Source organism: Neodothiora populina (assembly GCF_041146345.1).
Source record: "Neodothiora populina strain CPC 39397 chromosome Unknown canker_contig_13, whole genome shotgun sequence".
Taxonomy (NCBI): Eukaryota; Fungi; Ascomycota; class Dothideomycetes; order Dothideales; family Dothioraceae; genus Neodothiora; species Neodothiora populina.
In genome coordinates, this window is record NW_027191402.1 from 225247 (window position 1) to 246832 (window position 21586).

Sequence of the window (21586 nt, forward strand, 5' to 3'; positions counted from 1 at the left end):
AAAATATGTTATCAGATGAATTGATTATCTCGACGTTCATTATGGTCTCTTTTTGTTTCGTGAATGGTCAACTGTAAGATGCACTACTGTCCGTGACCCTCATAACTCTTCTTCCAAACCTCGTCGAAGACCGTCTTGTCGACGGCAAACTCGCGCACAAAGTCCCTCTCCATCTCATGCATCCTCTTGCCCACAAGCACAAGACTGTGCAGCGGCCTGCCCATATCAACCTCCGCCAGCTGCGTCAACGTGCCTGCGACAATACTCATATCCGCAGCACCAGCCCTCGCAACGCCCACAGCAAGAACGTCATCAGCATGAAAAACACCGGCCTTCTTCTCCTCTTCCGTCTCGATCATCTGCGCCGCACACTGCGCAACGGTCATGAACCTCGGCGGCTCGTAGATAATCCTTCCGCGCGCCATAGCCTGCAGGTCCGGCTCCTTGACTTTGATATCCAGCAGCACGAGCGTGTGCAGTCCGAGGTTCCAGTTCTCCAGCATGCGGTCATAGTAGGACGCGGGTTTCCAGCTCTCGGTGAAGAAGACCATGGACACGGTTTGCCCGAAGTTGTAGAGGGAGAGCCCGCACGCGCCGATGGCCGTCATTATGGAGGCGTTGGGCAGGGTTTGGATCGGGATTGAGAGGGCGCGCGCGCGCAGGATCAGGTCCGTGTGCGTTGTTGCGCTGTTGATTTACGGTTGTCAGACTCGGAGGTTTCTGAGTTTCTTTCGTCTCTTTTTCTTGTCCCGATCTTGTGATGCTCTTCTTCGAGTCCGTCTTCTACTTCCTCCCATCTTCCAGATGCACGTCGCTTTACAACCTTGCTCCGCGGATCTTGGTATAGCAAGAAAAAAACTCACCTGAACGGGTCGCCTACGACCAAGAATGCCACGTCCACCTTGTCTGCATCGGCCAGGATCTGATCACTGGAGGACTCGACCATCTCTCGGTCGGCGAGAATCACAGACCGTCCATAGTACGCTTCCTACTGCGACGGTAACGAAATTAATTGGTCAGTCTTCCGTTATTCTTGCTTTTATTTTTTCTTCCTCTCATGTTTGTTTCGACAGATTGATTGACTGAGAGAAGAATAGGGAAGAAGATATGCGTAGAGGATGTAAGACTCACAAGTGCTTCCTTGTCTACTAATAGGATAGCGGTATACGCCTCGAGATAGACACGTTCAGCGCGCTTGACAATCTCGAGTCCCTTGACAGTGATATCTTTCTCATCGGCCAGGCCGAGTCCGATTGCATAAAACATGATCGGATTGTTCTCAAAACTATGGTGGAATGTTTACAGTCACAAGGTATCAATCACCAATCAGCACCGAAAGTGAATTTCTTTGCCTTATCCGTATCTTATCTGCATCTTATCGTGAGCGGCCGAGACGGAGATCCTCTAATTACCCCAGATCTCCAATTATAGAGGCTTTTCGGCGCTATCAGAGACCTGAGATGAAGAGTTGTTAGATAGACTATATCCTTAAAGGACCGAAGAACCAGCCGTTGAAAATGGTGAGTTTTCCATTGTCCTCGTTGTTTTCATACGGATTGAAAGCGAAAGAAATTGAATGCTGACTGCGAGTATTCGACAGATCTGAGCCATGTCGAGTCTTGCTTTGCTACCATTTTACCCCCACTAACAATCGTCATTTGGATATTACCTAGTACCCCATCTTAAGGTCCCTTCCATCTGTCTTGTGCTCCTCCATCTTGCTTAGTACGGTATTTGTTTTAGGCATTGGTTCTAGATATTCGTACAGGTGCACAGGCGCATTCCCCGTTCGAAGCAATGAACGCATTTGATAGCAAGAAGAAAGTATAAATCACCAGAACAGAGCAAGCAAAAACTCCAAACAAGTAAAACAAAAGAGGATAGGCAGTTCCGAGGAGAAAACTTCTCAAAAAGCCATCATATTAATAAAGTAATGATAATCATAACACGTGAGATAAAGCCCATTTACACAGAATGGAGGGGGAAAGGGGGAAAAGGGGCGCCACCATCACCTCCGCCTCTTCGTTCATCCGGGATATCCAAAGAAACATCAAGCTCCTTCTCTTTCTTCGGAAGAGAATTGCCAGACCATATCTCTCTCTCCTCGACACTTCCGCCTGCTCGGCAGTCGCGAAGGAAGTCTCCGTCTAGAACAGAATATCCAAACAGCAACAACACGCCAACGCGCCCATAATACCAGCGCAGACACCACTACCATCACTGCCTCTCGGAGGCGGCTGCTGGACATAATACGTCTGCTGAGGCTGCGCGTACATCGGCTGGCCCTGCTGTTGATAGTACCCTTGTTGTGGCGGCGGCTGGTACGGGCCTCCCTGTTGGTAAGGCGAGGCGCCGTAGGGACCCGGTGGTGCCGGAGAGCCGTAGTACTGCGGCATGCCGCGCGGGTCTGCTTGGTGCTGCTCGTTGGGGTTGTTGTAGTAGGAAGCGTTTCCGCCGGGCTCGCCGTAGTGCGCGGCTGGGGGCGCGGAGGGCTGGGAGTTGTTGTAGGATGGGGGTGGCCCCGGAGGTGCGTCCTGGGAGCACACATTAGTCTTCGGAGGAGAGTGCAGAGAGTCGTGACTTACATATTTGTTTGACATTTTGAGCTGTGTGTATGTGGTTGCAGATGCGAAACCTCAAGTTGTTGCGCTTTACTGACTCGAAGACTCGACTCGATTCGGACGAGTCAATGGTGGAATATAGCGCGGAGAGTCCAAAAAATCGATTGTACGTAGATATATGTCGAATATATGGACAGAAAAGGAAAGTCGCGCTGTGAGACGCACAGAATGCGTATATTAATGGATCGATGTGAGAAAAGCGACGACGACGTTTCAATAAGATTCGGGCGCAGCAGCAGCAGCAGCAGCAGCAGTAGGCAGCGGTTTAAGGGCAACAAGTAATGCGAAAAGAGGTGTCGAATCCTCCGTAGCAGCAGATTGTACCAAGAGATTTCCAAGACAAGAAGCCAAACCCTCCCAAGCTTGCCCTCTGAGCTGCCTACCTTATGTATGTATACGAATTGCGTGCGCAATGGAATGGGCCGGCAAACGCGGCGACGACGGCGTCAAACGGCGAAGGAAAAAGGCAAAAAGGCAAAAAGCCAAGAGTCGAGAGAACATGAGAGACGTGAGGCAGTGCCGCCGCGCAAGACTTTGTCTTGTGCTATTTCATATTGCACCAAAGAGCGTCATGTGATGATGTTCTTCGACGGAGGTTAAATAAACACGGCAAAGAAAGCAAGAAAGATCGAGGCCGCAGAGAAGTAGCTAGAAAACCACCGCGTGATTCATTCATACCTTCTGCTTGTATACTCTCAATTTACCGAGTCCACGAAGGCAGTTTTGTCGCCTTGATATAATTCACTTACTTACACGTAAAAGTACCACTTGTTTCTCCTCCTGTGTTCAGTGGGTCGACTTATGGATTGCATCATTCCGCTTGACCCCGCTCTTCGACGGGATCGCACCGCCGACAGAAGACCCTGCTCTCTGCTTTGCGCTTGCTGGTCGCAATCAGTACCCAGGTATCTCCGCGCATCGTGAAACCAATTTCCCGGTATGCGACGGACTTGTCTGTGACATCTAAGAAAAGCATAAGAGATTTCACATCGCCATACTCCGATATTGGTTGTTCTATTGTCGAGTCGCGATATCCGTCTGTTTACTTGGTTGCTTACATGTTCCAACGATGCTTCATGCCGCGAGTCGCTGCTGTGTGGCCGCCTAATTCACCACAGTGGTTAAGGTTCAAAAAATTATCATCTGCCCTGCCCTGCATCATGCTTAGAAAGTTTCACAAGCCGAACGGCGTAGCGTGCCATCGAGTCGATCCGCAAGGATGTTCAATGAATCATGGGCACTTCTGCGACCCAGTAATGCTCCACCTGAGAAACTGTACTGCAGCGGTACACTAAACACGTTGGCTTCGAGCAATGACATCAAACGGTTTTGCATGAGTGCATCAGAAACACCAGTAGCACGGAGCTATACCATTATGCAATTATGTGACCATGTCTATTGTCTAGAAGCAACCCATGAACTTTTAGAGCCAGTCTCTGCCACTTTTTACGGAGATCCTTCGTCTGCGTTGATCAAGGGGATCGTTCGTTCCAGATATCCGCGCCACTCGGGAGCAGGACGCTTACGACCCTTGCTGTGCTGCAAGTCCTCAATCGCAGAAGCGTACCTGACAAGCTTCTCCTCGCCAAACGCTGTTTGCATTAGCGCAAGGCCATAGGGCATGCCACTCGCTGAGTGGACACCAGCGGGGACGGTGATCTGAACACTGTTAGTACTCTTTCAGATCTAAAACACACGAGTTTCAACTTACCATGGGATAACCGGCCTGAGCGGCGATCTGGGTGGTTTGAGCAACATCTGGGGGCACAAGGAGACCATCGAGTTGGGTTCCGTTGTGGCCCTGTGCAAGCGCGTAATCGATTCCCTCCTCGCGTGTGGTGCGTTGACAGAACTCTAGGGCTTGGAAGTATGTCTCGTTCTGGATGCCCTTGGATTCGAGCGAGGCAAGCAGACCATCTTGACCAGAGTAGAAGGCAGGGATGCCGAGTGGCCACTCGTAGCCACCCTCAGTACCGTCGTTTGCTTCGTTGTACGCAACAATGTCCTCGACTGTGCGAATCTGGGTGTTTTGAAGCTCGGATGCATATTTCTTGAAGTTGTTGTAGAAATCAACCTTGATGTAGCTGTACTCGCTCTCATTGGGGAAACCACGAGTAGTACCGTAATCCCAGTTCCATCCGTCGGGAGAGACGATGGTGTCGTAATGGAGCAATTCCGTGTTGTTAACAATGGTGGCACCAGCGGCCTTGAGGTCCTCGATGATACTCAGAAGCTGTCGCTGTTGCTCGCCGTCCGCATAGACCCAGAAGCTGTCCCAGGGAATACCGAATGAGGCGTTGGCGAGGGCTGACTTGTCCGTGATGAATTGTGCGTATCCCTTTGCCGGCGTCTTTCCTGCTTGAGCAGAAGTGTAGTTGTCACGAGCGTCGATTCCATAGATTGCATCGAGCGCATAAGTAGCGTCACGTACAGTCTTGCCAAAGGTACCAATAGTATCTTGATGCTCGGACTCGGGAATGACACCATCACGGGAGGTCAAGCCGACAGTGGGCTTGAAGCCGACAATGCCATTTCGTTCGGCTGGGTTGATGACGCTGCCATCAGTCTCAGTGCCCAGTGCGAATGTGAACACATTGTTTGACACTCCGATAGCGCTGCCGGAGGATGATCCGCCGCAGTTGACAGTGAAGTTGTAGGAACTTCTAGCTTGACCACCACGGCCTGAGTAGCCCTCGGAGTAGTTGTTGGATCGCATATCCGCCCACTCGGAGAGTGTAGCTTTACCGAAAAGAAGAGCACCAGCATCTCTCAACTTGGATACAACAAAGGCATCACGGGGAACGACAGATCCTTGAAGAGCCCATGATCCGGAGGTAGTCTGCATTTTATCCTTCGAGGCGATGTTGTCCTTGACCATGTATGGAATGCCATGGAGAGGAGATCGGACCTTTCCTGCAGCGCGCTCCTTGTCAAGCGATGCTGCAATCTTAAGGAAATCTGGGTTGATCTCTAGCACCGAGCTATATCGCGATTAGCCACGCACGTCAACCAGATGGGATGCCTCAAAGAACAAGCCAACATACTTGATGTAGTCATCGGTCTGGTAAATTCTCTGTAAGTAGCATACTGCGAGGTCAACAGCTGTGAGTTTGCCGTCCTTCATCCATGCCTGCAGCTGATCAATTGTTGCGTCTTCGATGATTAGACCCTGGCACTTCTGCATGCGGAACAAGTCGGCTGAGGAGGCATTTTCACGTGGAAAGTAATACGGGTAGGGAGAGTCGAGAATTTGCTATGGGTCAGAGTAAGTCAATGGACGAATCCTAGAACATCAGCAGTACACGTGAACTTACAGACGAAGCATTGTGCGCTACTCCAGCTCCGGAATTAGAACCTGCCTGAGTCGACGACGAGGTGGGGTCAGGCAGAGCGACTGCAAGCCCGAGGGTGCACGATATCGTGTAACAGATGCGACGGATCTGCATTGCAATGTCTTCCGAAACTGTGTCAGTCTGGGTATACAAAGCGAGAAGATGGGTTCTCGGTTGTTATATACCTCTAGTCGCAATTCACGGGCCGAACATACTTTGACGAGCAGAACGCCGCAGCAGGGCCAGGCACAGGTTCATCTTCGGCGGCTCAGCACTCCGATTGATTTGATGATCTACACTTATCATCGATGGAGGGACCGGGTATGTGGCGTGGTCTTGCACTTGTCGCTTTGTGGAATACCATGCGAAATAAGAAATCTAGCCAAAACTTGGCTAAACAAAGTCTATTCCCCCCTACCTCACCTTCTATAAATCTGCTCGGTAGGTGGACTCGAAGTGACCCACCCTAGGCGCAACGTAGATCGTTGCATCGAGGTCTGAGCACATGTTAGCACGCTTACACCTTCCGGCTTCTTTGCGTTAGAGCCGGACTCTACACCTATCTGACTAGAATGGTCAAATCATTCCCACGGGACGTTTACTTTGGGGCCGTCTAAGTGGCGCACATCATCGACAAGTAATGCTTCGGCCTCAAGCGCATGTGCAACGGTGGGTCTCAAAGATGAGAGTAATAAGCTTGTCTGGCTTCCATGTCTACTTTTCCTCGCCCTAATTTTTGTTTTAATCTTGCTATTCTGCTGCTCCATGACACGCTGATCTTGTTCCATGACACTGGTAGAATCATAGCGACGGACCGTCGATCCTAGGCCTGTCTGCCAACACCCTCGACTGCCATGATCGACGCTGATGTAGCAGCCGCCATCGCCAGTGGCAATGTTGACCCTGGGATAACTGCAGAATATCTGAACGAAAGTCGAGATGAACCAGCCATCATCGCAATCATTGTCATCACTATTATAGTCAGCATTGTATTGCTTCTGCGATGCTTTTCGAGGGTCTTTATTGTCAAGAGTTTTGGAATAGATGACTGGCTTGCCTTGATTTCTTATACATGCTTCATTGCGTTCGTCGCTCTTTGCTTCATCTTGATCGGAGAAGGCTCCGGTCGACACATTGAATATATTCAATATGTCCTCACGCAGTCGCAAACGAATCAGACAGAGGTCAACGACTATGCGGCGCATTTGATATACACAGCAGCACTTTTCCTTTGTCGCCTGTCTGGACTGGCTTTCTTTTATCGACTCTGCGCTCGTCATCAGCAATTCCTCTTGGCTGTACGGGTGGCAGCAGTCTTTCTTTTCTGCGCATTCTTGCCGCAATTCTTCTTGATTCTCGCACACTGCAGACCGGTCACAGGTCTGTGGCCATATGCATGGCAACCGAATATTGATCGATATACATGCGTCACCTGGGTAAGTACTGTGCTTCTTGCCGAAACAGTTTAATAAAACTAACCAAGGTCGCAGGGCACCGTCTACGTGACCAATTCAGGATTGTCTCTGGTGTGCGATTTGATCATCTTTACGATTCCTGCCGCAATGATATGGCTCTTGAAGTTGTCTCGCGGTCGCAAGATCATGCTGGCCATGCTGTTGATGCCAGGTGTTATGGTGATTGGCATAAGCATCGCTCGACTGTACCTTTGCGTCGTAGGCCAGTGGGCATCGGATGGCTCATGGTACTACGACCCACAGCTTGTTATCGAGGTCTCGGAGGTTGGAGGCACCCTCATGGCTCTATCGATACCGAGTCTGAAGCCATTGTTTGCTGTGTGGTACAACACGATGAGAAGCACAGCGAATTCGACGTTTCGACACACGGAACCCGCCGACGTGGAAGAACTTGCTTTACAGCATTCGAGGTCCGATGCAGGACTGGTCCATCCGAAAGCACATTGGCCGTCGGACCATTACTTCAATCGGGCTAATGTCAAGACTTCAGTCAGAGCAGAAAGCTCAATTGTCAAAGATTCGTCTCGCGGATCATATGATGATGACATTAACCTGAGGGACATAATGGTGCACATGGAGGTGGACCAACATTCTATAGCTTCGATCAGTCCTATGGAAAGAGCTGCGATGAAGTCTTGAGACATAGATTTAGCCGCTACATAACTTTTCTTTTCGTTACTTCGTCCTTTCCACAGTGGTGCATGTCAATGTACTCGGGCATTCTTGCGGGCAAATGGAGCGGCTCTTGCTGGTCGCTTGCATTGACGCTTCAGAATTGTCTGTTCGCCGCCGCACGTACATATACACGTGGTTGAGTGAGCAGGTCCCACTTGCTAAGGTATGTAAGTGAGCCTCGTATATGCTTGGCGAGATTCATTAAAGTGACTTTGAACAGTAAATATGCCACAAGTGTGCTATACCTCATATGGCTTTCGTCGGCCCGCTAACGATTGCCGGAGAATTATTGCAATTAAGGTCGCCGTATGTCGCTCGTGCGCTTTTGGCGCATTGTCCTTCCTAAACATGTGAGACAGAACAATAGGAGATAGAAGATAACATTTTACTGCTATAATGATACGTGAACTCGTCTCAAGTTCATTTGCACAACAAGATGCAAGCTGTAGACGCAGCCATGCGGCTATGGAACAGCAACCCGGGTGTTCGATTTTAGCGCACATCTTCCAAACCCTGACACAATGTCCCGCCATTTCCCAGCCTCCCACACGGGATGAGAGCAGACAGTGCACAAACAAAGGTATCCGGGCCTGCCAGTAATCAACCTTTCTCTCTACTGCTTGTTACTCCGCATAATAGTCGCCATACGACATTCCAGCGACATTGGACATCACATTCGCTTTTTGTACTATCATAGCTTCCTCGACCACAAGGTTATTGTCGCCGACGAACTATAGTTCGTCTGTTTATTGGTACTGCCAAGTTTCGGCAAGCCCTCACTATCCCCGGACCAACGAGCCACTGAATCCGCGTATCATCAAACCCCGCCGAACGCAACAAGCAAGCAGACAGGCAGACAGATAGTAATCACTACATTCATCTTACCTTGGATATAGACGCACACGTCAACTTTCGCTTTGCGCAAGCCTAGATATTCGCTGCGACCGAGACGTTCTGGTCTTATTGTTTTGTCACAACTACATACCGAAAAACGGCACCATGCCTGCCATGCATGCCTTGGGCGAGGCGACAGAGTCGAGCTCGATCCAAGTGTCGCACATGATCAACGGCGTCCGCTCACTCACAACGCGCCTGTTAAGCCGGTCCTCTCTACCCGCCACAACATCGCACGGAGCTTCCTCGTTGCACGCAAGACAGCAAGGCACCGTCGCCATTCCCACAGTGTACTATGGTCTAGACAGCGGACCGTCACCCGGCACAGTAGTCGGCGCGACTCTCGGCGCAGTCGCAGGATTTCTCGTCCTGGTATGGCTTTTCTCCACACTCAACGGCCGGCGCAACGCAACGGTGGTGGATGAGGAAATCGTGCGCGAAAGGTCGCCCCGAAGGCGACGCTCGAGGAGATCGGAAATGCGATCCGTCAGTCGCGGTTCACGGCCAGAAAGAGTGATACGACAGGAGCGAATCGTCAGAGACTCAAGTAGAGCCCCACCGTCTATGCCCAGGAGCACTTTCATCGTGGACGAAAGGACAGTGCCAGGTGAACGGAGGGTCCCGGGCGATGATGTCGTCGAGGTGATGGAGGAGGAGGGTTCGAGCGTGGGGCCTCCGCGAAGACCCAGTCGCAGAGGAGGGAGTGGCTATAGATAAGGGCGCTCTCTTGATCTTTGTTTACTAAGCTGGCACGGAGTTGAGGCAGGATGAAGAGGTGTCCCCCTGGCCGAACGAGTCATGGTAGTTTATGGGGACAGTGGACCGAGGAGGACATTGACATTGGTCTTGCTACTTCGGCTCTCTACTGGGCTCTCTACTGGGAAGGTTTCGAAAGAATATGCACCATGAAGCGACGAGACCATGGGCCAAACAAGGGATGCTGAGGAATGGAGGGAAAGGGATTGGCGGCGGCGATATACGATTACGGCGACCCGGACAGGCAGGATGCAGGACGTGTACATATACCCACACATAATGCAGAGCAAGTGTTTTCATGTCAGGCACGCGTGCACGACTCGTGTATCGAGGGAATTGCTGCCTTTGCGTGGCGATTAGGGATACATATAGAATGACGATTTGTGAAGATGTCTTCCCCGAGCAATACTGGTGCCTACCTGCACTGCCTGCTGGATTATTATGTGGGTTCGCTTTGATGCTACCTTAGCCTGGAACACAGGTTGACAGCATGTGACAAAACAGAGCAGCCAAGAATGACGTCGCCGATCCTCCGCATTTCCATTTCCATTTCCGTTTCCAGGGACCAGCTGGAGCAGCAGCGATGGGGACCCAAACCCGAATGACTGGGAAGGAGCGAAGTGTGAAGTGTCAAGCGTGACCCGCGCTCTTCCATTCTTCTATGCCTTACAATATACAAACCGTACCTGCACATCACCTACCTTGTACCTGCTCTGGACCTGTCACGATCCCCAAAAGGCATCAGGGTCAATCAGACTATCTCTGCTCGAAGACACCACCATCTGTCCCTTGCTGTGATCGACCACTAAGCCGAAGCAAGGAACAAGTTGTTTGCCACGAGTCCCCTGAAACACAGCATAGTAGTGTAGTTGGAAACCATCCCATGTTCAATCGCAACAACATTCCCTCAATACCGAATCCATTCGGAGGAGGTCACGGTGGCCATTCGACGCCCCCCCGAGCTACGCCCAGCCATAGAGAACACGACTCGAGATTCGCCTCGCCCGGAGCCAGAGCCACGCCGCCGCCCACCTATAACGACTCGCACAGCAAACACGGAGCCATGCAGCACAGCGCAGGGAGAGGGAAGCAGCTGAGGCCTGCTCAGTTGAGGGATCTGAGCTTCGTCTTTGGCAACGTGTGAGTTTTGCCCCCGTTTGATGGATTGCGGCATAAAACAGTCGTTATAGCTGACACTCACAAAACAGCTGTGCCGTCTCGCCACAAGACTTCCCCGCCGACAGGGACGGACGCGATCTCTACCTCATCCTGAATGGCAACTTTGTTGTTTCTGCGCGCTTGCTTCAGGGCTGGCCCGCTGGTCAGATCAGTCTTTCGGATCCCATGCGAACATGGATGCAGGTCGCCTTGACCGACGTTGTCGATGCACACGTCTACGATCCCTTCTCACAAGGTGCGTCGACCTATCTCGGCAGCATGGACGTCGAGGTCGGATTCGCCGGCAAGAAGTCCACCGACAAGCCATATGATCAGGACGAGCTGGCTGGCGCCTTCATCAATAACTTCAAGAACCAGATCTTCGCTCCTGGACAGCAGATCCTCATGGACTATCAAAGCATTCCCCTGCGCATGATTGTCAAGACCATTGAGCTCGTCGATCTCCACACCATGAAGCCTGGCTCGGCCCAGGGGTCCATCAGTGACCCTCGTGCCCGTGGTATCCTGATTCCCGACACCGCCATCAACTACTACAAGGACGTCAAGACGGGCATCAACATCAAGGGCTCGACCAGACGACCTGCTGCAAACTCGGTGGTACGACCAGACTTCAAGTTCGAGGACATGGGCATCGGCGGTCTCGACGTCGAGTTCAGCGCCATCTTCAGACGTGCATTCGCATCGAGAATCTTCCCTCCTGGACTGGCCGACAAACTCGGCATCCAGCACGTGCGCGGCATCTTGCTCTACGGTCCTCCCGGAACAGGAAAGACCCTTATTGCGAGGCAGATTGGAAAGATGCTGAACGCCAGAGAGCCCAAGGTCATCAACGGTCCTGAAGTGCTCAACAAGTATGTCGGTCAATCCGAGGAGAACATTCGAAAGCTTTTCGCCGATGCAGAGAAAGAGTACAAGGAAAAGGGTGACGAGTCGGGTCTACACATCATCATTTTCGACGAGTTGGATGCAGTCTGCAAGCAAAGAGGCTCCGGGGCCGGCGGCGGTACTGGAGTTGGTGACAGCGTCGTGAACCAGCTGCTCTCGAAACTGGATGGTGTGGACCAGCTCAACAACATCCTGCTCATCGGAATGACCAACAGAAAAGACATGATTGATGAGGCCTTGCTCAGAGCCGGTCGTCTCGAAGTGCACATGGAGATTTCCCTTCCCGACGAGGCGGGCCGTCAACAGATCCTCAAGATCCACACTACCAAGATGCGCGAGAACAATGTCATGGGCGACGATGTTGACTTGAAAGAGCTGGCACACTCGACCCGCAACTTCAGCGGTGCCGAGATCAGTGGTCTGGTCAAGAGTGCGTCGTCTTTTGCGTTCAGCAGACACATCAAGGTCGGCACAGTCGCAGCCATTGACGAGAACGTCGTCAACATGAAGGTCAAGATGCAGGATTTCCGCAACGCATTGGCTGAAGTGCACCCGTTGTTTGGTGTATCGGAAGAAGAGCTCGATCGTTGTGTCGAGGGCGGCATCATTCACTTCTCCCAGCACATCGAGACCATCCTCAACCGAGGCCGTCTGCACATCAACCAAGTCAGAGATGGCAGCACGCCTTTGCTTTCGGTGCTGCTCCACGGTCCGCGAGGAAGTGGCAAGACCGCTCTCGCCGCCAGACTCGCCCTGGACTCTGGCTTCCCTTTCATCAAGCTGGTCAGACCCGTGGACATGATTGGCATGAACGAGATTCAGAAAATTCAACACCTGCAAAAGGTCTTCACGGACGCATACAAGTCACCTATCAACGCGCTAGTCATTGATAACGTGGAGTTGCTTGTGGACTGGGTGCCCGTGGGACCTAGGTTCAGTGCGAGTGTTTTGGCGGCGCTGAAGAGTCTGATGGAGAACAAGCCTCCAAAGGTATCTCTTTTTCCCCTCTTGTCTTCCTCTCCTTCATGTAGACGTGAACAAGAATGCTAACCAAAAACCCACAGGGCCGACCCCTTCTGATCTTCGCGACAACATCATCACGAACCGTGCTGCAACAACTCCAACTAGACTTTGGCTCGCAGATACCTGTGCCCAACGTCGCCACCCCGGCCGAACTCGCCGTCATCATGAAAGAGAGCAAGGTTTTCAACGACACGGACGTGGCACGCGCAATCAGCGAAATCAAAGACACGACGGGCAGCGAGACGATCAACGTCGGCGTCAGCAGTATCCTGACAGCTATCCAGACGGCCAAGCAGGATCAGGATGTCACGGGCAGGTTCGCCGAGATTGTCAGTGAGATGTGTGCGGATAATTCCGCCATGGCTTATTAGAGGAAGACACACGAAAGGGCAGGTGTGTTTTTTTCTTTTGGTTAAAGATAAAGAAGACAAGAGAAATAAATGAGACTTTCTATTTCCCATCAACAATCCATCATGCATGTCGTCTCTTTGAACTACTAGATAATCAACCGGTGATTGAGATATGGCTTACAGAAACCAGACATGTTTTCAAATCTGTATCTGTATAACATGATGGTAGGATCCAAGTCATGAGACATCAACCGACCGAGCGACCCTGTCCAATCAACCTCTCTCACCTCTCCTTCTCACCTCCCTTTCGGCAAACGACTCAGTACATCAACCAAATCAGATCAAATCGAATCGAATCAAAACAAACACAAGACACGAACCACGTCAGTCGAATCAGAACGAAGATCAAGTCAGCGCCGTGTATACACGTACATATACGAATATATATACCATCGAGCTCGAGAAAGAAGAAAGCAAAGAGACCCACATCCACATCCCTGCAGCTGCCGCAGACCGGAATGACAGGCCTCTGCACCTCTACACTTTTCTTTCAGTCTTCTTTCTGTGGAGACTCAACGTTATATGAGACTCAAGGTAGGCATAAAGCCACGGGAGATGAAGAGGCAAGAAGAAGACGATATGGATGTGCGCAGAAGAAGAAGAAGAAGATCCAATCAATACTCAGGCCACTCGGGATCAACAGCTCGTCTCCACGCGCGCAATCCGCCTTTGAGATCTCTGATTCTCAGACTCGCGCTGGCGGGCGCACTGTTTCCGCCCTTGGCTGACGCTTCTTCCTTTTCTTGTTCTTGCGCAGAGGATCGGTCTCGTGTCGAGGGGACTTTTTGTTGTTGCTGCGTTGGGTCAGAGAAAGGGGAGGAGGCGGACGACGGAGAAGAAGAAGAAGAAGAAGAAAAAGAAGAAGAAGACGCCGAGCAGATATCGAGCAGCAGGCTCGCGGCGAGCTGTGAGTCGTTGCCCTTTGCGCAGACGACGATGATTTCGTTGCGCGATTTGCTTTCGTCTGTTTCGTTTGGGGATTGTCTGGGTCCCCCTGTGTTCAAGAGTCCATTCATCACGTCAGGAGCAGAGGCAGCGGTAGTAGTGGCGGAGGAAGAGCTGTGCTCGAAAAGCAGCTTCTTCAGCGCCTGGGAATGCGACTCCATCTTGCGCTTGAACTCGCCTGATGGCCAGGGGATGTTGATTGCATTCGGCAGGTGCGCGAGCGAGAATTCGGTTTCGGGCCGCACGTCGAGGATGATGAGCTTTCTCGGCGATCTTGCTGTAGGTTCGTCAGATAGAGATGACGATGATGATGATGATGAGAAGAGAGAGGCGAGCTCCGAGGCGGAGAGTCTGTTGCTTTCGGACAGGATCTCGGGGGGCGTCGAGCGCACGCCGCAGAAGGAGGTGTAGTCCAGGGAGCCGGTCGTCAGGCTGGCGGGAGTTATTGTGGACGCCGACGAGCAGGACGCACAGTCTTTCCGGCGGGAGCGTAGACGGACGGTGCGGAACGGCGGCGAGCTGTAGGCCGAGAAGAGGAGCATGGTCGGTTGATGTTTTTGCTGCTGCTGAGGTCTGGGAGTCTTTGGGGTCGAGGGAGATGAATTCGACGACGCAAAAGAGGATGGCGAGAACATGTCATCATGCTCGTTCTCGTCTTCGCTCTCCTCGCTGTCTTGGCGGAAATCAATCCCGGCTGCAATCATCTTGATCGTCTCGAGTGCTTGCAGGACGCCCATGACGCCCACCACTGGGCCCAGGATGCCGCCTTCTCCACAGCTCATCACTGCGTCTGCCGGCGGTGGCTTGGGGAATATGCATCTGTAGCAGGGTCCGCCTTCGTCGCTCCCTGGTTCACAAGGAGGGTTGTTCAGGATGACCAGTTGTCCTTCTGTTCGCAGCGCTGATGCCGAGACCAGCGGTTTGCCTGCCAGCACAGCGGCGTCGGAGATCAGATAACGAGATGTTGGATGGTCGGTGCAGTCGAGGACGATGTCGTATGCCGAGAAGATGTCGAGGGCGTCGGTCGGCGTCAAATGGGCTCTGTGGGGCATGTATATGGTGTTGGGGTTTATTCTAGTCGATTCATTCAGTCTTTGTGTATGAAGCAAGATGTAGACGTTGTAGCAGAAAGAATGAGAGACAAAAAGAAAACAAGTGACTACCGACCCTGAGAGATACTCAATCGCACTATCGACCTTCAACATGCCCACCCTCGCAGTGTCGTGGGCAATCTGTCTATGCAGATTCGATACCTCGACTACGTCCCCATCTACAAGTCCCAGAGTGCCCACGCCTGCGCCTGCGAGATAGGCAGCAGCTGGACATCCCAACCCTCCTGCGCCTACGATCAAGACTTTCGACTCTCTCAGCCGCAACTGTCCTGTCAGTCCTATCTCTGGCATGATCAGCTGGCGACCGAAGCGCTTGTACTCTTCACTCCGCAGCGGAAAGTCCTGATGCAGCCATGATGGTCTCGTCGTCGTCGTCGGCTGATCAGCCTTTCTTGGGTCTTGCGACAAGTCGTCCACATCCATGTCTTCTGCTTCGTGAGCTTCACCTTGGCCAAACTCCATACGGTGATCGCCTCCCTCTCCGTGCCCCTGTCCCAACGCAGCCATGACTTCGGCCTGCCATTCCGGCTCTAAGTTCTGGCCCAGCTGGTGCTGATGCGCGTCGAACGCATTGGCTTCTGCTTGCTCGAGCTGCAGCTTGAGCTCGCGGAGTTGCGACTCGGTTTCCCGGATGCGAAGGCGCAGGGTTCGGACCTTGTCGTCCAAGTGGCTGGTTGAGAGCATTGTCTCGTATACACAATCCCCCGTGGGTTTGAGGTGTGTGGCTGTCAGGCGGTGGAGTGGGAAAAGTGCTTGGGTTTATACAAGTATCTACTGTGTACGAGTCAGAGATAAGCTTCTTATCGCGTGTGGTGTAAGCTGTCTTATCCTTGACTCGAGGCGGGGTAGTAACTTTGTAGTGTTTTATGATTTATTCCTGCAGTATAACCAGCCATCACACCGTGTCGGGGATCTACTTTGGTATGTGAATGCGAGCACGAGTTCTTTCTTCGTATAGTCGAGCCACTTATAGATACAAGCATAATACAATCAGATCGACCACTTCTGAGCAACCAATCCAGCAGTCACATATCGTCCCTCGGCGGACGATTGAAAAGGTAGGTCATGCATTTTAGCCACTACCTTATCAAGGTCTAAGGGGAATATCTACTCCGTTTAGCTAAAGGGTAAGTGAAGCAGATGATCAAATCTGCCGTTCTCATCATCTGCATAGTCAAGTGACTCAAGCTCTTCACTTTGCTTGGCTTCGAAGACGTACAAAGCCACGACAATGTCTTCAGCCCAGCCCCAAGGAGAAGCCAACCACCAAGAAGAGCTACAACAACGACAACCTCAACCTCAACCCCTAACAGCAACAACAGCAGCACCAGCGAAAACTCCCAAACCCCCAAAACCTCTGCCCATAAACTGGCCCCCCACAATCCCATACCTGCACCGTCTACTCCCCTCCCCCCAAACCCCGCCTCGCGCCCTCCAACACCTAAACCAACCAACGCGCCTCACATCCTCATTCCCCAAATACCAGCTCTCGCAGTTCAGCTTCCCATGCCCGAACGTGCAAATCCACTCCATCACAGGCCCAGAGACGCATCCAGCACTGGGTCAACACGGGCTGTTCGCCACGCGGCAGCTCGGGCCCGGAACGCTGATATTGCCGTATCTGGGCCTGCTGCATTTGAATCTTGCGCGCGAGACGGATGCGGGCAGTGATTATGATATTGTGCTTACGAGGACTTCTCTCGCTGACGATACTGGTGGCGATGGAGATGGTGGTGGCGGAGCAGAGGGGGAGAGACCGGGCCTGGGTTCTCGATCGATGCGGGCTCGGCGCACGGCGGCACGGAGGCGCGCTTCGTGAATGATTATCGCGGTGTCGATAAGAAGCCTAATGCTGAGTTTAGGGACATGTGGGTGCGGGTGGGCGAGAGGAAGTGGGAGAGGTGGATTGGGGTTTTCGTGCTCAATGCTGGAAAGGCTGGATTGCGCAAAAAGGGAATCGCGAGGGGGCAGGAGATACTGGTTAGTTATGGCAAGGGGTTCTGGGCTGGACGCACGGAGGATGGGGATGAGGAGGAAGAGATAGATTATGTGCAAGCTGAAGACTGAGGGTTGTAGACTCTGGTTTTCTTACAGCTTGCTTTTACTACTGCTGAATCAACGAAAAGGAAACTGTTATATAACGTAGTAATACATGCATTCGTTGGTGACAACAAAAAAGTCTATCCTACTTTGATCCCTCCACCGCACCAGCATCTCCCCTCACCCTCTCGCTCGACCTGCACAATGACATCCATCTCCCTCTCGTGAAAGAAAAACACCACCCTCTCCCTGACATCGTCCAGATCAGCCGCTCGAGCAGCAAAAACATGGATGACGCCACATATCTTTTGTTTGCTCGAGCCTTCGTCGTGGTGATCGTGGCCCGCGTGAGAATGAGCATGAGAGTGGTCATGTCCAGCATGCGCACCTCCCTCGCCCTCTGTCTCTTGCACCCAGAACCTCGGCACCGCGTAGCCCGTCACACCCCTGACAGCCAGCATGTCTTGCAGCGAAGTCTTGAGTCCGTACTCGAGCTCGTCGGGAATAACCAGGAGCAGCTTGCGGCCTGACTCTTTCACCAAAGGCACGGCGGCCATGAAGATCAGAATCGCGATGGCGATGGTCGCCAATGGGTCCCACAGATACCAAGGCTTCCAGAGAGTCAGGAACGTACTCAAAATCACGGCGAGAGAGCCTCCTGCATCTGCAGCAATATGCAGATAGATGCCGTGCATGTTCTCGTTTCCGTGTGAGTGTGAATGGGCACGCGCATCGTGAGTCAGATCCAGCCCTCCGGTAGCGTGGTTGTGCTCGTGCCCGTGCGCGTGTCCGTGAGAGTGGCCATGATCGTGTCCGGCGTGAGCATGACCGAAAGCGAGGAGACCGACCATGTTCACGAGAAATCCAAGAATACTAACAACAAGTAGCTCCTGAACCCTGCGAAGTTCCGAACCCTCCATGATACCCTCCAGTGCTTCCCAGATAAACTCTATGCTGACGAGCATGAGAAAGATGCCATTGCCAAAGCCGGCCAGTGTATTCAACTTTCCCCAGCCGTGAGGCTTTTCCGGGCTCGTTGGCCATTTACTCGCCACTGCGGCGCCCAGACCGACGATCAAAGCGAGACAATCGAAGAACATGTGTACAGTATCGGACAGAAGGCCTAGCGAGCCACTCACCCAGCCATAGAAGGCCTGTACGAGCATAAAGGCAAAATTCAGACTGTTTTGTTGGTCAGTGGACGTTTTCTAGCGTTGGACACGGAAACCTACCAGGTGAAATATGCAATGCGCCGAGAGTCTTTCTCGATCAAAATGCTATGCAGCAAAGATCCTGGCTCGACCAAAGTGAGCAAGAAGGAAGTGACGAAGGTCACTTTACCAGGACCACGCGCGTGTTTATGGTGATGGTCGTGAGCATGAGCATGGGCATGTGCGTGGTCATTATCGTGATCGTGCGAGTGCGAATGAGGAGGCTGCGTATCGTACATGACGGCCACACAAGAAAGAGCAGAAAGTGCTCCGTTGAGGATGGTTCCGGGCCAGATGGAGGGCGAGTACAGAAACGAAGACGCAGCGGTTAGCATCGCTCCAGTAGCGAGACCCCCTTTCTGCGTCGACCTCAGGGCAGAAGGTTGACCGAAAAAGACCAGGGCTGCAGTCGCGGCCATGGACAGGGTCGAGAGGGTGATGGCGGCAGCAGATATAGGCGGTGATAGGGACAGCAGGATAGATGCCGCAACTGTCACAAGGGACATGAGCACGCCAGCATAGATGGTCGTCGTGACATCTAGGGGCGAAGCTGTCAACGAGGAGGATGAAGCTCCATTGGCAGGTAGAGGAGGCTGCGCAAAAGCAACAGAGAGACCCAGCGCAATGTACCCGGTGAACAAGTGGTAGGCGTCCGTGGAGATGGTCAGGCCGAAGAGGTCTGCGACCAGGCACAGAAGAAGTGCGCCGAGGGTGGGTAGACGAGCAGCCGGCTCCACCGCTGGATGCGAGCATGTCAAGCCCGATGTAATGGCCACCAGCAGGACAAGGCCGACTCGAGTCCCGCCAAGTTGTATTGCAGCATAGTATGGCAGTGCAACTCTGACAATGCTCAGCAGCATCTTGATCGCAGTGTCAAGGGTGAGCAAGCCAGGATGGTGTAGGGTCGGGTTCGAGTTCTTCCTTCTGTCCAGCACTCTTTCCTCGGATCGTATCCGTGCAAGTATACCGATGAGCAACAGAGTGCCTGAGGTGAGGGTGGCCGTCTGTAGGAGACTGGGCGCATGTCGCGCATCCTGAGCAAGCTGCCCTCCTTCTTTGACTGCTTGCTGGAGCTGCGAGTAGGCGGACAGCGGAGGGAATGTCGAGTCGGGCGGCGGCTCAGAGGAGTAGGCGGCCGAGGCAAGCAGGTAGGGAAGTGGTATGAGGAGACCCGTCAAGGCTTCGGACACGGAGAACCATGATCTAGTTGGTCGAGAGTGTTAGTGGCTTTGTCCCGTGCGGTACAGACTGCGATAGCAAATAATGGGTAGACACCACTCACTCGGATCTGAGCTCTGGCGAAGATGGAGACTCATGCACGTGTTGGTGCATATGCACAGGCTCATACTGAAGGGAGGGTGTATGGGAATGCGAATGAGAAGGAGAGTGGGAATGGGAGTGCGCCTTTGAGTGCGAATGAGAGTGAGAATGCGCGTTGCCGTGTGAATGCGACTGCGAGTTCGAGTCATGATGGTCATGGTGTTGATGATGATGATCGGAATGATTGTCAGGGAAGATGGCAGTCTCTTCCATGACGGGCGAGGGAATGTCTGCTATGGACGAAGCTCGCATGTGATTGTGGCCAGATGCAGATGCAGACTTCATGGGAGAGCGAGGGCCATTGAAGGAATGGGTGCGCATGTGTCCTCCCTGCACCAGACCATTGGGGTTGAAGTTGTCTCCGACTTCGAGTGCTGCATCGTCTGGATGGAGATGTGCTCCTGCCCGGGTTGGTGTCGAGGGTTGGCCATTGTCACTGGACGCCCACGAAGGTGTGTAGCTGTGACTGCGTGCATGGCTGTGTTTGTTATAGCTATACCCTGTATAACCATTCGCGCCGCCATTGGGCAACGCGTACGTTGAAGTCGATGCCATCGCGGACGTTGATCTTTCTGAAACACGCTTGCTCTGACACTCGATGACAGTCTTATGCCTGTGCGACAAACATGATTCTTTTCTGGCAGTTACAGCACAAGAAAACAACAAGAGCGCATGTAAAGTGTTGTATAGTTGATTTCCGGAATCAAGGATCGACACGAACCCATCGAACAAGGAAAAGCACCTTGGTGTTTGAGGGATAAACGGTCCTCTGTGCTCTCTTTTGTTACAGTAAAGTGCATACACCAGACACACACTACAGACGGCCTCTAATCGTCTATTGTCGAAGATATGTCACCGACCTTATTAAATCTTGCAACAAGTGGATCAGGGGTTGGCTTAAGCGCAAACTAAAATCATCTTTGACTCCACTCTTCTACTCCACGTACCGCACTGTACTGTAGAGTGTCACTGGACGCCGCCCCTCGCCGCCCCTCGCCCCGTCGAACCCTGGCGAGACCTGGGAAGGAGAGCGACAAGCGTGAGCGACCAAGTGTGCAATAAACAGAGAACAACAGGAACCAGAACCCCTCGCACGCTCTCCAGTCCACTCCAGTCCGTCGCCAAGCCTCATGATATCACGCTGCCGCTAACGTTCAAGCAGGTCTGTTGACAGCGCGGTGCATCAGCCCAGCCGAGAGCCAGGCCAACCAGTCCAATCTATTCCTTTTTCTATATCATCCATGGATATCATCTCTCGATAGTGGTCTCCGTGCACATCCTTCTTCTCTCTCTCTCTCGCTCTCTCAACATCTGCCTGCTCGGAGTCCGAGTCCGAGTCTGCCCCTTCGAGAGAATATGGCTCTTCCTTGGCTATCGAAAGTGCTAGGCACTCTCGAGTCCTGGGCTCTTGCCGTGGCCCATTACGTTTCTCAGAGGACTTGGGGAGATCTCGTCTGGGAATTTGTCTTGGTCTCGGTCTTCTTTGGCTCTTTTGCACTCGCAGCGGTGGCCTTGAATCTGCCATATCAGTACAATCCGTACCGCGTCGAGCTGATACAGGAAGAATCCTTCTCTGATGAAGACAAGAAGAACCCCGAATCTGGATATGGCTACTTCAGCAAACATCTCAACACCGAACGGACTCTCAGATTCGAAACCACTGTCACTGTTCTTGTTCTGGGCGACATCGGACGTAGTCCTCGCATGC

At 52.4% G+C, this 21586-nt stretch overlaps 7 protein-coding genes across 8 annotated transcripts; 2 read left to right on the forward strand and 5 right to left on the reverse strand.

Annotated features, from left to right (window-relative positions):
• Positions 1-83: 83 nt before the first annotated feature.
• AAFC00_001672 (uncharacterized protein) lies at positions 84-1266 on the reverse strand (the record flags this gene model as incomplete). The annotated part of the gene is made up of 3 exons (XM_069340884.1): positions 84-687; positions 864-988; positions 1132-1266. The coding sequence occupies 3 exons, from the start codon at positions 1264-1266 to the stop codon at positions 84-86; spliced, it is 864 nt and encodes a 287-aa protein (XP_069204402.1).
• An 881-nt stretch (positions 1267-2147) lies between these two features.
• AAFC00_001673 (uncharacterized protein) lies at positions 2148-2600 on the reverse strand (the record flags this gene model as incomplete). The annotated part of the gene is made up of 2 exons (XM_069340885.1): positions 2148-2534; positions 2586-2600. 2 exons carry the CDS (start codon positions 2598-2600, stop codon positions 2148-2150), a joined length of 402 nt encoding a protein of 133 aa, XP_069204403.1.
• Positions 2601-4067: 1467 nt separating this feature from the next.
• On the reverse strand, positions 4068-6067 carry AAFC00_001674 (uncharacterized protein; the record flags this gene model as incomplete). Its single annotated transcript, XM_069340887.1, has 4 exons — positions 4068-4280; positions 4333-5602; positions 5666-5874; positions 5936-6067. The coding sequence occupies 4 exons, from the start codon at positions 6065-6067 to the stop codon at positions 4068-4070; spliced, it is 1824 nt and encodes a 607-aa protein (XP_069204404.1).
• Positions 6068-6807: 740 nt separating this feature from the next.
• On the forward strand, positions 6808-8067 carry AAFC00_001675 (uncharacterized protein; the record flags this gene model as incomplete). The annotated part of the gene is made up of 2 exons (XM_069340888.1): positions 6808-7389; positions 7444-8067. 2 exons carry the CDS (start codon positions 6808-6810, stop codon positions 8065-8067), a joined length of 1206 nt encoding a protein of 401 aa, XP_069204405.1.
• Positions 8068-10636: 2569 nt separating this feature from the next.
• AAFC00_001676 (uncharacterized protein) lies at positions 10637-13211 on the forward strand (the record flags this gene model as incomplete). Its single annotated transcript, XM_069340889.1, has 3 exons — positions 10637-10893; positions 10962-12807; positions 12882-13211. The coding sequence occupies 3 exons, from the start codon at positions 10637-10639 to the stop codon at positions 13209-13211; spliced, it is 2433 nt and encodes an 810-aa protein (XP_069204406.1).
• Positions 13212-13864: 653 nt separating this feature from the next.
• AAFC00_001677 (uncharacterized protein) lies at positions 13865-15991 on the reverse strand (the record flags this gene model as incomplete). The annotated part of the gene is made up of 2 exons (XM_069340890.1): positions 13865-15269; positions 15363-15991. 2 exons carry the CDS (start codon positions 15989-15991, stop codon positions 13865-13867), a joined length of 2034 nt encoding a protein of 677 aa, XP_069204407.1.
• A 1496-nt stretch (positions 15992-17487) lies between these two features.
• AAFC00_001678 (uncharacterized protein) lies at positions 17488-20433 on the reverse strand (the record flags this gene model as incomplete). Of its 2 annotated transcripts, none has more annotated exons than XM_069347709.1 (3): positions 17488-18529; positions 18580-19761; positions 19841-20433. In XM_069347709.1, 3 exons carry the CDS (start codon positions 20431-20433, stop codon positions 17488-17490), a joined length of 2817 nt encoding a protein of 938 aa, XP_069204409.1. The 2 variants fall into 2 exon arrangements, with proteins under 2 accessions (XP_069204409.1, XP_069204408.1); XM_069340891.1 differs by having other exon boundaries at positions 19841-19890.
• Between the last annotated feature and the right edge of the window lie 1153 nt (positions 20434-21586).